The sequence below is a fragment of the Acyrthosiphon pisum genome, chromosome A2 (genome assembly GCF_005508785.2).
Source record: "Acyrthosiphon pisum isolate AL4f chromosome A2, pea_aphid_22Mar2018_4r6ur, whole genome shotgun sequence".
Lineage (NCBI taxonomy): Eukaryota > Metazoa > Arthropoda > Insecta > Hemiptera > Aphididae > Acyrthosiphon > Acyrthosiphon pisum.
This window is the reverse complement of record NC_042495.1, coordinates 95,901,818-95,920,110: the sequence shown is the minus strand read 5'-3', so window position 1 is coordinate 95,920,110 and position 18,293 is coordinate 95,901,818. Positions and strand designations below refer to the sequence as shown.

Sequence of the window (18,293 nt, the reverse complement as noted above, 5' to 3'; positions counted from 1 at the left end):
CCAACTTGATCCATTTTGCAACAGACGAAACCATACCCACAAGGAAGATCGTAGAATTCTAAAAAAGACACTCTGAGGTCAACTATTATACATCATAAGCAGTGCGATTTATCGGTTTCCTTCTGTTCATTCCTGACCACTTAAACATTATTAGCAATAATGATTTTTGACGAAATAGTTGTAAAATTAGTTTAATCAAAAACATTAGTTGTTAAATTATAGTTATAGTTATCATAATTTATAATTCATATAACTTACATTAACATTAAAATATTTGTTTTCTAGTAAATATCGGTACGTAATTATTATGCATTTTTACTGGATTAGTAGTCTAATAATTCTATATAGTGAAATTTCAAATCAGTATTTAGGGACTAAAAGGTGCTTGATTTATTTATTAAAATTGTCTTTTCAAAATATATATTGTAACGGTACACACTCCACATACTAAAACGGTCCTTCTCAAGTATATCAAGAAACCAACATACGAACAAAAATCAAGCAGAAACACCAAGGTTCAACTCCATTATTTGTTGAAATTTCAAAATTTTAAATATATGTAAGATAAACGATAATTTCGAAGGACCATTTGATACGTTGAACTAGTAAGCTCTCAGGTAACCTGACTTGCATGCACGTCTAACGCTTCAGAAAACGACCGTATGTCAGCGCCTAATATTCCCATCGACAGTCAATTCAACACACAGTCCAATGATGTGAACTGACGTGACAATGGCCAACAAGGATTTGACATACCATTGATTAAATTCACATATAAATATACATTTTCTAAACCCAAACAACCCATTCAGAACCATTAACACATATGCAGTAACTAATAACAGCCATAATTAACAATTTACAAATCGTCAAGATTCTAGAACATTATACAGGAGATAAAATTTAAATACCTGGTCCTCTATTATTAAGCTCTTAGCCGAACAGTACAAAGTATAGTATGCAATATTATTTCTGTATAAACTCTTTAACCTTCGACATCTACTACCAAGCTTCAAAAGAAACAGAAGACATAGAACTATATAGTAGCATCATTATTTTTTTAGAACTTTTTTAAATAAATCACTGGATTTCCCTTTTTTGTCTTAACATTTTATGATTATTTTATAATTATAATTATAAACTTTTGCTGGGTATTTTCTTTCTAGAAGAAATAGATTGTGAGTTGATTTTTTGTTATTCGTGATATATTAGATAAGAGTTTATGATAGAGTAAGTTTAAGACTTCAATGTTTGTCTTGAATCACATGTTTGTAATTTTTAGTTCAATCCATTATCTTATAGCAGAACAATATTATTAATATTTTATAATAAAAAACTAAAATTTTTATTTTATTACAGTCGATAATGGTACGTAACAAGTTTTATTTTGTAGAATATTTCTTATGGTCTTTATACAATTTTTGTAAGTCCTACCGATGGACTTGATAACGGTTTAATCCCAGGTTTCATTTTCGAATAATAAACATTTAACATTTCGTAAATTGTAAATATTCAAACAAAATGTATAGGTGTTAGGGAACCAAATTTTAAAAAAGTGGACTGATCGATACAAAAAATTGGTACATTTTGATTGAAATAATTGTCCGTTTGTAATCCCCTTAAACTATAAAGATATTTAATATCGTTATAGCTTAAATATCTGTCAAACTGATGGATTTATCAAAATCATTATAACATAAAGACCTGACGAAAAAAAATTTGTAGAAATAAAAATGAAAAAAAAAATCTGTACCTAGTACATTATATATTAAAAATAATATAATAAAAACAATTTAATCAGTGATTACAACAAAAGTTATTGTGTTGGTCAGTTCTTTCTGCTACACCCTGTGCATATAAGATCACAATATGATTTCATATTAGGTTCTATGCCAATTATATCAGAAGTCACTTAGTAATGACTCCACATAAAATAAATGTATACTTACCTACTGGTTTTTGGCTTTTGATGCATATAAGCCAATAAGGGGGAAAGTCCAATCAAAACCATACAAAAGTTATGAAAATTTTTTTGGGTGTTTAATAGTTTCCAATAAAACATAATATAATAATATAACATCATTTAAATATTTGAAAAATTATTATTTTTACTCTACGGACTAATTAAGAGTTGAAAACTGTTTTATTCTTTCCTGAAAATTTACACGTTATTGTAGTTACTGCTTAGTGGCTTTTGACGCAGAATATTAGTAGTTCATCTGCATATTTCATAGATAGGGAATCATAAATTATAATATTATTTATTAAATAGTATAATGTTTATTATTTTATTTATAGACAGAAAAGGTACGCGCATTTTGTATTTTTAATTTTTATTTGTATTTATTTTTATGTGTCTCATATCTTTTGTAATGATCACCATATTCTAATTTTTAATTACTCACTATGAGTACCATAATGAATATGAATCCATTCAGTTATGGACAACTAATATTTGGTATTAGTATACAACTACCTTTTTTTCTTTTTTTTTTGTGTGGTTTCGCACCGAGGTGAGAACCACTGTAGACTGTAGTATTACTTCCACCGCTGTTGCATCGTTTATTGAACAATGATAATAAAAAATAAACATTATTAAAAATAAAAGTCTCAGTTAATATACAAATATAAAAAATACGTGGCCAGATAGGATTCTCCAGCCTCTTGAAGAATCGTAGCCCTCTCGATCATATCCGTGGGAAGTTCCTAAAACACACGTCCACAGAGTAAATCTGACATATCGTCAGCGCTCAAAGGGCAGGTGTCCATCAGCCCTCATTGCGTCCCACCACGGGCATTGGCAGAAGGTGTGCTCAGCAGTGTCCGAGGTGCCGGAGCAGTACAAACAGTATGGGCTTGCGGCTCTGCCAATGCGGTGGAGGTAATATAATAGAACTTCCTATCATTACCTTTTCGCTTTTTATAATATTATATGGTCTCTGGGTTCATAATTTATAAATATAAACCAACATTTAAAAGTTGTTATTTATTTATCAAAATTTTGGTCGATTTCAAATAATTAGTCTATTTAACTTTTAACATAACATTTTAAAGCGTTTGTAAGTTATTATTATTTTTGATTTTTTATAGATTATATAGTGAATCGTACGTACTATTAATTATATTCAATTAAATTGTATATAAAGTGTACTTAACATTAACACCACAAAGCTACTGAAAAAAATTAGTGTTGAGAACTCTTGAATGATTAGGGATCATTCCCCACCACCGTTAAATTCCATCAATTGATGGAAAAGTCTATATTTAGCGACATAAGTAAGATAATCCCTGTAAGGTTTCGAATCAATTTTGAGGTTCAATTAATATGTTTCACCGGGAAATGCCATAGGAAATTGTCACAATGCAGTTCATTTTTACAGAATTTATATTGAGATACCATAACAATTTGAGAGGTATGTATATGATTAGTATGACATAATACTACATTGTAATAAAATGTAAATTGATTAAAAATTCTACAATATAGTCAATTGTAGGTAACTATAAAAACATAGTGTCTATGATGTACCTCATCAATGTCAACCGAAGCATGACTGATCGTAAAATAAGATTATCATGGTGTTTGAATACTGTTACAATATTGTTGTTTGTATTGAATACCTACATGATAATATTAAATACAAAATAATAATTTGAATTAATGGTGTTAGTCGGGGCTGAAATTAGAGACTGTTTAAGGCAATCATCCAGTAAATACTTGGTCGGCATCGGCCGTTGGGCATTATATAATCATTTATTTTTTGGATTTTATATTCTTTTTGACAACATTTTTATGTCTCAATAAAGTATTTGTAAAATTTAACAGATTGGGAATTTTAAAAATTATTTTTTTGTTTATGATAGTAGAAAATTGCAATATTTTTTATTGTTAAAATAACTACAATCATTTTGAGTTGAAAGATGTTGCCGCGTTTATGATAAAAATGGCTCTTAATTATATGTGGTTAATTATAGTACTATAAATTTATAATCTAATTCACATAATCAAAAACACCTATTTATTTTGCAGATGCTACTCCGGTTTCTAGCTTCTGTGGTTCTACAATTAAAGAAAACATGAATTATTTAAAACACATTTTTTTAGATTTAGTTGTAAATTAAATTGTCTATTACAATATATTATTAAATTGCTTCTAATTATATTTTTATGTTTTTGGTGACTACCAACATGGATGTACCTATTGAATCATTTCCACTACCAAGAATTCACTATTTTACAGGCCCAGTAATTTTTAATTTTTATTATATTATTATATTATATTATAAACATTATTATGGATATTTTTCCTTACATTATTTATCTACTCAAATATATTGTAACATAATTTACTTCTTTCCCTTTTATCATTACTATTGCTATTATTATTACTATTTTTAAATATTATTTTTCCTCCATTATACAAATTTATATAATATGTACGTATTGATTAGTATGCTGTGTCATACAGAAACCTATGTAATGTGTGCAGTTCGCTTTGAATCAATAAAGTCATGATACGTATAAAAATATTGCATGTTATTTTTTTAAAATTTATAAATAATGTACGTTTTACATTAAGCAAAATACAATTAATATAGCAATAATATACAAAATGGAAAAAATGTTTGAAAAAATATAATAACTCTAATAATTTTTAGATTGTAGGAGGAGTGATGAATGTATTGGGTAATGGGGTTTACTGTGGTGTGTCTTGCGGAGTCAGTAAATTGCGTTCCCCAAAAAAGGTCATGGTCATATACTTGGCCTATGTACTTTTAAAACATATACATAAATTGCGTCCCGGGTATATTTAAGATGGACGTAAAATTCGGCCTGGGATATTCCTTTTTCCGGTGGGCTGTACAATTTAAAGATAAGTATAAATCTTTGATTTATCGATGTATAGATCATATAATATGTTCACTAATGTAATATTACTAACAGCCAGTTGATCTACATGCAGTCTACAGTTAAAATTTCTTTTAAATTTAATTCTTAAAGTTTTACGTTGTTATACTGTTTGAATTTTTTTTCAATAAAATAAAAATGGACGTTATGAAAATTGAAAGGAATAACATTTTAAAAGTAGTTAGTGGTTTCAAATTTCGTTTGACGGCATGTATATTAATATATTAGACTTTCACGTTGTATTCTTTGGGTACAAATCATGAACTGCATACTATTATACCAATACAATAATAATTTTAATAAAATACCATTATTCAAAAGCAATAATAATATTATAGTCATTTTGGCTCAGATAAAAATAATAATATAATTTACAGCAATGAAGTAAAATTCAAGTACTCGAAATTTGTTATATTATAGTGGAGCGCAGTCCAGCCATCTGGCTGTACAAGCCGTCCCCCCTCCCCTCATACACACACATACACAAAATACGGAAATTAATACACAAACACAATATAACAAAACAACAAGTTACGAGTAGTTAACACTTAAAATGACAAATAATATAGGTAATACAAATAAAACGTGGCCATGGTGGTGCGATACACTTGGTATATAATACAAGTTAGTTAAAAGTTAGGTATTAGGTATATAGTTTTAACAGTCCAGTAAAGAATAATTTTATTTTGTATTCAAAATATTATGTATCTGAATAATGGGGTATTAAATTGTTTAAATTGTATTCGAATACTAATTTTTTTTGTTTGAAAAAATATATTCTGAATACATGTTCGAATACCTACTATTAGAATCGGCGATTGTAAACTGCGCCCAACGCACAGGTAAACACGAAATCATACATGTAAACTGCGCCTGAGTTCTTATCGTGTGTAAAAAGGTGATATGTAAACTGCACTCGAGTTTTATCAAATGTAAAAAGGTGACATATGTTACATAATATGTAAACTGCGCCCGGCTAAACTTTTAAAAATTGAATAGCTATATTTTTGCCAAATTAAACAAAATTACAGAATTACTTATCTAAAACTACAATCTTTAATATATTTAATTCGTTACATCTTTAATATAGCATCAATAATTAATAGAATAAAATTAAAAATTAAAAAAAAATATATAATCTTAAAAAGTACAATATTATATTGAATAGCTATATTTTTGCCAAATTAAACAAAATTACAGAATTACTTATCTATTACAATCTTTAATATATTTAATTCGTTACATCCATAATATAGCATCAATAATTAATAGAATAAAATTAAAAATTAAAAAAATATATAATCTTAAAAAGTACAATATTAGGACAAAAAAAAACATATTGTTGATACATATTCATCAATTGGAGTTTGACCACTATTATATTTATTAATTAAATGTTGTAACGTTTTGCGTTTATTTTTTGTCTTAGAATTTTGGTATTTAAAGGGTACATTTATACTATTTAATGCTGTGCAAGTTTTAACTGTATATCGCCACTTATCCTTACCCGAACTCAGAGGCCGATTAGTTTTCCGAAATTTAAATTTTTCAATTATTTTCAAGCTTTTTCCGCGCTGCGAAACGAATTGTTCAGCCATCGTGACTTCACTGATTAAACTGAATACGATATGTACTAAGTAGCCCCATGCCGGATGTAGTGATTGATAACCATCAGTAGATGCCGTATTACTGCAATAACTATTCGATAACGTGTTGGTATTTTTAGACAACACTATAATTTCTGTGATATAATTGCAAAAGTACACAATCATAGTGACTTTAATAATTCAAAAGTTTTATATATTTTACAAACGGCGCACAGCTTAAGTTGTAAGTACCTTTTAACATAGATACAAATTTGGGCGCAGTTTACATTATACCTTTTTAATATGGATAAAAATTCGGGCGCAGTTTACATTATACCTTTTTAACATAGATAAAAATTCGGGCGCAGCTTACAAAAAAAAAGGTCATTTGGGCGCAGTTTACGTATGCCCGTAAATTTCTATAAAAATTAGATTACCTATGTATTAGGTATGTTTATGTATTATACCTACCCGAAATTGCTTTGGTTACAAATAATAAATGTTTATAAAGAATAATTCAATATCGGTTTCTATTTGATATATTATAAATAATGAGCACCAAAATACAATTGAAAAAAAAGGTGGGCAAGTGACCCAGTATCTATGATTGATGTTGTAATATTCTCGTAGGTCTGATTAGTCAGTGTAATATTCTGATAGCCAGGTGACTACGAGAAATATTATGATTTGCAGGAAGAAAGACCGTTTTGTTGACGATGAAGATGTTGATAAGGTAGTTGATAAATAAATTTGTAGACAAGTGAAATATTACTATGTGGTTTATTAAAATATACTTCAATTATTTGACTAAGTCCAAATAAAAGATTATTACACAAAGTGTCGTGAAGGTGCTCGAAGTGCAGTGGAGAAAACACGTCTGAATACAGGCCATCTCCGGTCTGCTTTTATAAGGGCCTAGGCTCTCCTGCCTACCCCCCGGTCAATTGACTTATCCATAATGTGTCGTCACGTTATCGGTGTCCTGTGCACTGCGTGTGAACCTAATCATAATGATGATTCCACGAACCGTCTATTATCTATTGCACTCCCATCCTGTTTTCTGGTTTTTGAATATATGCTCATATATCTACTTTGTGAAGAGCAAGCCCCCATATCCTGTCGTTATATACATGGCTTGTGGTTTTTAATGTAATGTTTATGATTTTATTATAATATTATTCTCGATTAATTTTACTGTTCAGTGATTCATATATTTATAGTTTAGTTATTATATATAAAATATTGTATGGGCATTTACGCTTTTTAGCGCCACTCCTTACTACCTATGTTATTATGTTAATTATACTTGTATTGTTAGAAGGAAACGGACACTATCCGTTACAATGTGTTAAATTTGAATTCGATGGTATAAAAACATTGGATACGAAAAACGGTTCTGACTTCCGAGCGAAGGCGATCTGCCAACCTAAAGACAATATTACTAAGTATATTTAATGATATTACTGCTGTTAAGATAATATTTTATTTTACTTTTAGACAATAGTACACAAGCCCGGATTAAAGATCAATTGGGCCCCGGGACACCATACACTTAGTGGGCCCCCTTTCAACTTTAACTTAAAAAAATTGTATCATTACATATTATTTACTATACAAAAATATACTTGGTGTATCTTATGTCATTGTACGCGGGTTTTTTTTAACAATTATGAATCGATGATACTATGGAATTTCGTTAAAACAAAAAAAGACGTGTTTCTTTATTTTTAACAGACAATTTTTTTATAAGATTTTTAAACACGCAGACTAACCAATAATAAAATCGACTTTATTTTTTCAAATGGTAACTACTATATTTTTTGATGGATTCTAGTACAGCTTTTTTTCTGAACATTTTGACAGTCAAATGATCAATTTTGGTTCACTAGGTTATTAACTATGGTCCTCTAAAGTTTAGTATAATATCCATCAATACTTTTAACTGAAATACCTAATTAACAAAAGCTAAATTATTTTTTCTTACAACTACCTGTTATTTAAATAGTTAAATCGGTAATCTAAAATGCTCAAAAAATAAAAATAAATAAACAAAATTGTTGGCAAATATAGTTCATTATTTATAGTAATTTTTCGTAATATAAAATTGAGAATACAATTTCATTTTATAATTATTAATAATAATTTACCTACTATACCTATACCAACCTACTTAAATATTTTTTTTTCTTGAAAACTGTATTGGACGCATTAAAAAATATATTTTAGGGATAATGATGGGCCCCCAAGTTCAATGGGCCCCGGGACCGTGCCCCCTTTGCCCCCCCCCCCTTAATCCGGGCTTGATAGTACACTACGTAAAGTATATTACGTACAGTAGTTTTTTCCAAAAAAATTGCATTTGAAAATGTCATTGTGTAACTTCTTATGAGGAACCTTGTATTACATTTTAAAATCTTAGATATAAATATTTTATTAATATCTAACTCATAATAGTTCGCAAGTTCTCATGATTTTGACGAATTTTGTCACTCATTAAAAAATATTGTGGATTGTGGATTCCAATATTGATGGAACTTTTCTTTCTAATTTTACACAGATAACAACAACATTTTAGTTTTATTTTAAGTTTTTTGACGGGGCCCTGCATGTATCCATTTTAGAAAACAATTCTCACTAATCAATCTGTTTTTAAAACGCTGTTTGATAAGACGCCATCCATCTGAGAGTAAATGTTATAATGTTCCCACGAAAATTACCAATTTACGCCACTGAATGCACACCACGTAAGCATAGGCGAGCCACATGCATTGGATTTAAAGTTAAATAATGAATAGTAAATACACATTGTTTACTCAGACATAAAAAAAAAAATAATGAACATGGCGTTAACTATTTTTCTTATATTATTATGATAGTTACCTTATAAAAGAAATCGAGAAATACTATTTTCTTTTATTCATTATTCAACGTTCATATTATCATTTTTATTGTTTTCTTATATTCATTCAAAATGATTTTTTTTAAGCATAGTTTAATAACGTTGACAATTCTAGGAATTGCAATTTTGGCTGTGCTAGCTACTTCAAATGAAAAAGTACAAAAGTTAAAAGGTATGGATTCAATTATTAATAAAGAATGATTATATTTATTGTATTAAAATTTTTTACTCTGTTAATATTTATCAGCAGTGCTTTGTATACTACATAGAATTAATTTCAAAACGGAAATCAATTATTGTAATGATATTACTATAACCTAAAACAAAAACAAAATGTTTGCCATTTATTTGAATTTAAGGGGATCGCATCACACGTACCTATTTTTCATACGTTTTAGACCAATAAGCGGTGGTAAATTACACATAATTCCGAATTTCCGATTTTAATTTTTAATAATATATGTATAAATTCTTTGGCAAAATAACTAGACTTTCTAGGAAGTCAATTTTAAATTTTAAATTTCAAAGGACCATACAATTTGGATATTTTTTTTAAAAATCTCATGAAATAATTGCATTATATTTGTATTTATTTTGGGATTTTTGGGTTTTATATCAAAAAGTGGTTCCTACAAAGAATAATCTAGGAGCTTACGAATTCAACTATTTTTTCGAAATTACGTTCAAACTTCAGAAAGTATGTTTAATTTACTAACGCTTTTGCAGGTAGTTTTTATAAGTTATGCATAGAAGAATATATTTCGTTTTTCTCGATTTATTGACGTGTGCATGCGAGAGTGGATTCCGAACGCACACTAATGACCATTTACTTAGCACACAACCACAATGCGTAACGAGTATAAGACATCGAATTGCCTAAGCTTATTAAATCACCGCCACCAATGCCCTTAAATTTATATAATATTGTTTTGTAGGTAATAAAACCCTAATTGTTTTCTATTGTCTTTCAACAAAAAAGTTATTACAGCATTGTGTTTTTAAAAAATGTTTATTTTTTGATTTTAAAGGAAATATTAAATCTTCTGTGTATTAAATGTATATACATATTAATTCTAGTGTATCCAGCTGCAGTATATTACTATATTAATATAATATTATATACAAGTTATATAACTCATACAATTTTTTTTTGCTTTAGTTAAGCAAAAATGAATAAGAATTAATATTATCAACAATAACTTTATTGATTTTTCTACATAGGCGTAGAGCACAATTATTTATATAATTGCTTAAACATTTAATGACGTCTACACAATTATCAGACACGGCATGGTTAAATTGTGTATGGTACCTATTATACCATTATATGAACATTATTATATCGTAATTATTCGTAGTAAATAAACATGAAGTAGGTACTAATACAAATTCATTGTTTTATTTTTAGAGTCTTGTGAAAGTAATATTTTTAATTAATTATTAATAATAACAAATAGTAACTTAAAATATTTATGATATGTCACATAATTAAAAATATTTAAATGTTGATAATAGTTATATTGTGTATTCTTAAATAATTATGGTTGAGATTATAATTATCACTAGCCGACCCGTCACAGCTTCGTCCGTGATTGGTTGTTTATTTTACCTTCGGACGATGATATGTATAATTTCTTATTCAAATTGTATTGTTTATTGTGATCGGCAAGTATATATAAAATACGGTTAATGAAAACGTATTAAAATGTTTCTAGCGCTATTAATAGTAAATATATTTTTATAGCAGAACCCGTACACTTCATCACACGTAAAAAATAGCAAATATTAAAAAAATTATGATTGTTCAACTACTTTTGGGTGTTTTAAACTTTGGTAGGCAATCTGACTACATCGGATCATGGACAAAGGGCAACTCTTTCACCAATCACTTTGGCAGGCAATGTTCAATTATTCGATTTCATGCAAGCTTGTACCTGATCTGCTCAAATAACCAATGGCAACCGATCATAAATAAACAATAATTTCTACTGTTGATTGTAACCAATGGAATGTAACCTAACTATTAACAAATAAAAATAAAATTTCCAATGGGAACCTCAATGTCCCTGTTTGAGCACTTCTTTAAAATGCGAATTTTGGCAAATACTTTCTTATTGCACGGTGAAAGTACCCATTAGAAGAACCACTATTCTAAATTTCAAGTTTGTACGTTGAGTAGTTTTTGAGATACAGTGATCAGTGAGTTAGTGGTATTTGGATTTTAGGTATATAATATATAGATTCCCTTCTCCCTCCCCTCGGGTGACGTGGTGACACTCAGGAAGGTATTTGGAACAACTCTGTGAAAAAAAATTATCAAGAAAAATATTAAATAGTGTAGTCACAAACTTGGAGCATAAAAAAGGCCTGTTCTTTTATATATATAAAGATTAGATTAGCTTTTTTTTTTTAATTTTTCAAGAACTTTATACTTGTTTTTTACTAACAAAAGTGGTATTAAAACCTTCAACAGACTGTCAGGTATAACCGTAAAAAATTTCAGCCAAATCGGTACAGTAGTTTTCTTGGTTAGCGCGGTCGTAGAAAACCTCTTACAATTTTATATAGTAGTATAGATTATTTCAATAGTCCATTTAATGGAAACAATTATATCCAAATATATTTTTTATTATATTGACCTCCATTTTAAAGTCGATTTGTCGTATTCATAAATTATTATATTTATTAGGAAAGTATCTTCAAAATATGTCTATAATGATGACATCACCTAAGTTACTCAATATACATTTTTATATTTTCAAACATTAAAAAATAATTTTTACTAAAATAATGTAAAATTAGTGTGAAAAATTAAAATATAAAAATGTTCGCCATTTTTAAATTAAGTTTTGATTCTCTGTAGATATTAAAAAATAATGTTCGTAAAATTGTTAATAAGAAAAACGAATTCGGAAATTTTTTTTTTGTTGTGGAATGGTTTTATAATATAATAATCATTGATTGTAAAATACTGTCTTTTAAATGTATTATTAAGCTACACTAGGTTAAACTGAGTGATTTTTGTATCATGAGCTACTCATTATTTCAAAAAGTATTAATAATATATTTTTTTTTACATGGTTTTCAGTCAAAAACCACAACATTTTTTAATAATAATTATATATTTTTAAAGATTTGTTGCCTGGAGTAGTTAGTAGACCAATATTTTGAGTTGTAACCGCGTTCCACTCCAATCATCAAACTTTTCATTTTTATAACTCATATACTACTCGTCCTAAATTTGATTTTTATTGTTCGAAATACTCAGACAAATTTTCTGATTAGACCAATACGGTAATATCTTATACTGGATTGTATGCAGATTAACAATCACTTAATACTTAATAAATCAATAAATTGTAAGCTATTTGCTAATAAAACAAGAATTAATGGCCGACGATTCATTAGTGATTAGTGAATCATTAATTATATCGATTGTTGGTGCTACTCGTATGCATAGTTTTATATTATAATCTTATTTGGATCATTTTAAAATGTAATAGGTGTTCTAAGCATTATCGGATTTGAAGGTAATTGTTATTAACAAACAAATAATTTTATATTTATTACATACTTTTTTGTAGAATATATTAGATAATATTATACCCAATCATAGACTTTATGAGCTTGAAGGTAAATTTATGCTTTTTTAATTTTAGATAACATTTTGCGAAAATAAAAAAAATATTTTAAAATTAATTTATAACATAAATAAACAACATTTTGTATGCTGTACTGTGGTTCCAGATTCCATACAATTCTAATAAGTCGTGTTTATTATTTAATCGATATTTTGAATATTTGTGTATTTCTATTGACCTTTTCTCACATAAAATAAGACATTTATATTTCTTGCCTTCTCGGTGTACCTATTTAACAATTTAAATACATTATAATATAAAAGCATTAAGATATTGTCTTCATTTTTATTTAAATAGAAAACTGTCAATAATTAGCTATTCTTCGGAAATGTATTGATGAGTTATTGGAAACAAATAAAACTTTGTTTTAGAAATTCTTGAACTCACAGTGTCACAAAAAAATCTCTCACTACCCATTCAACATTCCTAACTATCACAACATAAAAAAAAGCAATACGTATTCAGTATTGTTATGTTGTACCTATACCTATATACCTCGGTCACTATACTGCAATGATATGCATGTAAGTACAAAGTTTCTAGGTTAATTTCATTAAGATATTATGCAATTGCATTAAGAGATAATCACGTCATAAAAGTTACATTGGATAATGATGTGTGGTAGGTGTTATAATAATAGGTATAATACTAGAATGATACAATTTCAGATTCATATTGGGATTATGACACTAAAAGTTTTAAAAGTATGTATAAGAAACTAAATTGTATTATTAATGCAATATTAAATAATAAATATTATACATCGTGGCTGTATACATTTGCCTAATGTATATCACCAAAATGCCAAATTAAATGTCATAATCTGTATACTTTGAACTTCTCCAATTAAAGAGCAATCATAAATTTAAAAAGTACTTTCGGAATTAATATTAATAAACAGCTTTTAAATTGTTATATATCTATGAAATGCAAACATTTAAATGTTTTACAATTAATTCCATTCATTTAAAAATTTGAATTGAATACTTAAATATTATAATATATTCAGCAAAAATCTCTTTTTAAAGGAAATGATTTTATAAATATAAAAAAATATAATGTACATTTTTATTATTGTAATCAATTGGCTTAATTTATTTTCCAGAAAAAGAACGTAGGTATTTTTTAATATTTTTTTTATTAATTAAGTTGTATTAATTAATTTATAGAATGCAGTTTGCATTAAGTTACTGCAGCATACTATATTATTATGTTTACATATTATCATATGTATAAGACAGGTTAGCCATTAGTTATTACACGGTGTAATTTTACCGATAACAAGCTTTATGATATCAACTATAAATGCAATTTTAAAATTGCTAAATTGTAGTGTTGACTGCTGTTAGTCTCTAATCTCTACTTTGTAATCAAAACTACCGACTACTACTGTGTAATATGTATGTTATATTACATATCGATGTGCCATAAACTCTAGTGGTTTATGTTCCTGCGTATTACGTCGCTAACGTTTCCCATTACTTTTTAAAATAATTGGTAAAAACATAAAAACAATTAAGTAAACACCTATTCACACCGTCGGCATTGTCTTTTAAGTTAAACACAGTAGGTATTTTAACAACTGTTTAACAATAATATAACTTTTGCGATAAATGTTTTGAAAAAAATAGTGCGACCTAAATTATAACTGAATCAAAAACAAATTACGAATAACAAAAATATCCTTAGAAATATCTATCCTCAGACCATCTCCGTTCAAAATCATTTTTCATTGTACACCCAATGATTTACCATTGAATTCAAATTCTACACACTTATTATCAGTGATAATACACTCAAAAAGTACCTAGCATATTACCTAGTATACTCGACACTATTATTATACTGTCCGGCCAACGTGAAAAGAAGTGACCAAACATTTTTCAGAAATTATATTTTATCAGAATATTGTTTATTGGACCATTTTATATCGGTATTACTAGGTTAAAACGCAGTTTAACATAATTTGCATCATCAGAATGGGCATTTACCGAATACTCGACAAATAAGCAGTAAATGACATAGCCTGGAAGAAAACTCAGTATGCGTTGTGTAGTTACTGGCTACTGCTTAAAATATATTTGGTACATTTATTTAGTGGTACCTACTAATTCATATTTATCTAGTAATCCTAGAATCACTATTGAATGTCAATTTCAACAATTATGCATAACTTTGATCAGGTATATCTTTGATAAGTTTGAATTATTATCATTTTCAGAAAAGCAGTATCTTCCTACTTAATTGTAAAAAAAAAATAAAAACACATTTTTCCAACATTTACATTTTTGTAGATAGGCGTACCTAGGTTAACTATGACAGGGGAGTATATGGCAGAGCGAGTTATCCATCTTTTATTTATTGTATTAAACACTTTCCACTGTTCATCATTATTTTAATTTATACTATCGCTATGACGTATGTAAGACACCAAATGAGATTTTGTTTGGGTATTTGTTGTCACCTGTCTGAGAACTAGTATCAGCGGCCGTTGCTAATTTTAGGAGACATATTTTTTATAACATGAACAGATAAAGAGTTTGATAGAACATAATTAAGAATTACATTGTTTTTATTTAAGAAACAATTATTGTACTGTGAGAAATCAAAATATAATGATTTATCATTAAAAAATTACAAGGAGTCGTGGATCCTCATAAGTTGTTCATACCCAATTAAAAAAATACTCATGAAAAACCAAAGTAGTCACAATATTTTTTTATCAATGTTTACAGATAATTTTTATACGAATTTCATAACAATTTCAGTATTCCTAGCCCCACTATTTTGGTTTGTAAATGTGATTTGAAAGTTTAATATATCAATTTGAATTTATTTAATTTCTGAAGATCATTGTACCTATCTAATTTCAAAAAGTGTCAAAATATTTTGAAAAATATAAAAGTACCTATTCAATATGTACAGAAATGCTCATATAAACATTTGGTGACAAATTATAGTATCTATGGTTGTTCGTTTTTGTATTGCGCGCATATTATGTTCTTCTAGGACACGTAGGTATAATAGCCATTATCCAATTGTTGCCTCTGCGGTTTGTTTAGCTTGAATACTGTCTAGTTATTTACTCAGGTGTCAAACATTAAAAATAATTTGGCATATTATGCTACTATATATTTTTTTCTCAGCTTGGAAAATTGAGGAATAATATATTGTGTTTCTACAACGATGAGCAAGTCTTTACGCAAATCAATTAGAAAAATATCGTATAGAAAAAAAATGTTGTATCTAGCTCAAAAACATATCTGCTTAAAAAAATAAGCTATAGTCTATATTATGTCGTTTATCGACGAATAGTTAACTAGTGTGTAATAATATAATGTTAATCGTCACTGAAAAAATAATTTACTATGTACATTGCTTATTTTATTTTCCAAATTTGGTAATCCTATAAAATATAAATTCAGGTCTTGCAAACGTTTTAATGATGTTATGATTATAATGTTATAATTGACAAAATACGATTGAAATTTGTAAACGTATTTATAACAGCAAGCGATAAACAAAAATAATTACACATTTTTCCAACATTAGCATTTTTGTAGATAGGTAGGTATAGGTAGGTAGGACAAGGGAGTATACAGCAGAGCGAGTTATCCATTTTTTATTTATTGTACTAAACAGTTTCCACTGTTCATCACTATTTTAATTTATACTATTGCTATGCCGTATGCTATAATATTTGCTAGGGCTAGGGTACTACAGGATTTTTAAAAAAATTATATTTTAATACCTATAATTTTTTTTCATTTATTTTCAATTTACTCATATAGATGAGAACTATAGGTATAAATGAAGTCAATTAAATAATTGTAATCATAACTAAAAGTTCAGATTTTACCAACTTTGATAATAATAATAATAATAGTAATAATAATAATAAAAAATAAATAACCCAAGAAATAAATAATAAAACAACAGCTGTTTATGATTTAAAATCCAATCTTCTTTCTTTTTTTGAAGCAAACATTAATAATTACTTCAGAATCAATATAGAGATCTCTGTGAATGTTCATCAGCGCTAAACCATTTAGTCTTGTCTCACCTGTAAAGTTCCTTAAATAAGGCTTTATTCTTTTTAAAGTAGAAAAACTTCTTTCGACTGATGCAGTTGATACTGGTAATATAGATAAAATTTTTAAAAAAACATTTATGTTTGGAAACAGCTCTTCTGGACACTTTGGTAATGTACCCAAGGGATTTTTTGGAATACAATTTTTTTCACTTGATCATTTTTGTTTCCAAAATTCAAATTCATTTTCAAGTAATTTGTAATTTTCTATAACCAAATCATACAATGAAATTGCTGGTTTTAAGTCGTTGAATGAAGAATTTCCAATTTTATTGGGTAGTATACATGATAATTAAATAATAATATTAGAATTTGTTTGAAATCGTTCATTAAATGATGCAAGTACCTATATCATCTAAATATACATAAAAAATTGATTGCCTATAATAAGAAGCGTAGTCATTATTGTGTAATTGATAATTTTCTCGGTGCTTTTGAGTACCTATAACTCTTGGTATAACTGGAATTACTCCAACATATTTACCAATTTCACAAGCTTGATGGTAAATCTCAATAAATGTTTCTTCGTTTCTTATATCTTCAAGTTTTTGAGTTGTTTCTTTTACAGACTCTATAGCAGTAATTAGATCTAAATTTTCTGTTTGCAAAAATTTTGAGATAAAATAAGTCAAGCCAAGGACTTTTTCCATTATACATATTGTAATTATAAATGAAAAATCACATAAAGATTTATGTAAAGATTCAACAACTTTGTTATTATCTTCTGACATAATTTCTTTTAATGCACATACTATTTCATAAAAACCCTCAACAAAAATCAAGATGGACTCATGGTGTTCCACCCACCTTGTTTCACAAAATTTTTCAGGCCAGAGAAAGCTTTGAGTTCTAGTTTTTGCCGTAAAATATAAGATCTTTTAGCAGATACATGAAAAAATGCACTTATTTCTTGCACTATTCCGAGAGTATTTCTGACTTGTTGTACTTTTGATGCATCATTGAGGCATAAGTTTAAGCAATGGGCAAAACAATGTGTGTATATAGCTTTTGGATGCTTTTGCATTATGATAGCTTGAACTACTCTAAAAACAGACCACATGTAGGCTGCACCATCATAACCTTGTCCACGCAAGTATTTCAAATTTATGCCCAAACCTGTCAAAGTACTAATAATGGTATTGGCTATACGGGTATTCTCTAACATCAT

General features: G+C 27.7%; 1 protein-coding gene across 1 annotated transcript; it reads right to left on the bottom strand.

Annotated features, from left to right (window-relative positions):
- Positions 1 to 17,203: 17,203 nt before the first annotated feature.
- On the bottom strand, positions 17,204 to 18,293 carry LOC115034165 (52 kDa repressor of the inhibitor of the protein kinase-like). The gene is made up of 3 exons (XM_029490018.1): positions 17,933 to 18,293; positions 17,596 to 17,876; positions 17,204 to 17,332 (listed from the first exon to the last, which is right to left on the bottom strand). Exons 1-3 carry the CDS (start codon positions 18,291 to 18,293, stop codon positions 17,204 to 17,206), a joined length of 771 nt encoding a protein of 256 aa, XP_029345878.1.

What these genes read in the sequence shown, in the direction of transcription:
- LOC115034165 (XM_029490018.1), bottom strand. Translation starts at nt 18,293, where the DNA reads ATGATGTTAGAGAATACCCGTATAGCCAATACCATTATTAGTACTTTG. An exon ending in GAAAAATTTTGTGAAACAAG is followed by an intron (nt 17,877 to 17,932) that starts GTGGGTGGAACA and finishes TTTATGAAATAG; the next exon opens with TATGTGCATTAAAAGAAATT. An exon ending in AAATTGGTAAATATGTTGGA is followed by an intron (nt 17,333 to 17,595) that starts GTAATTCCAGTT and finishes ATTTGGTTATAG; the next exon opens with AAAATTACAAATTACTTGAA.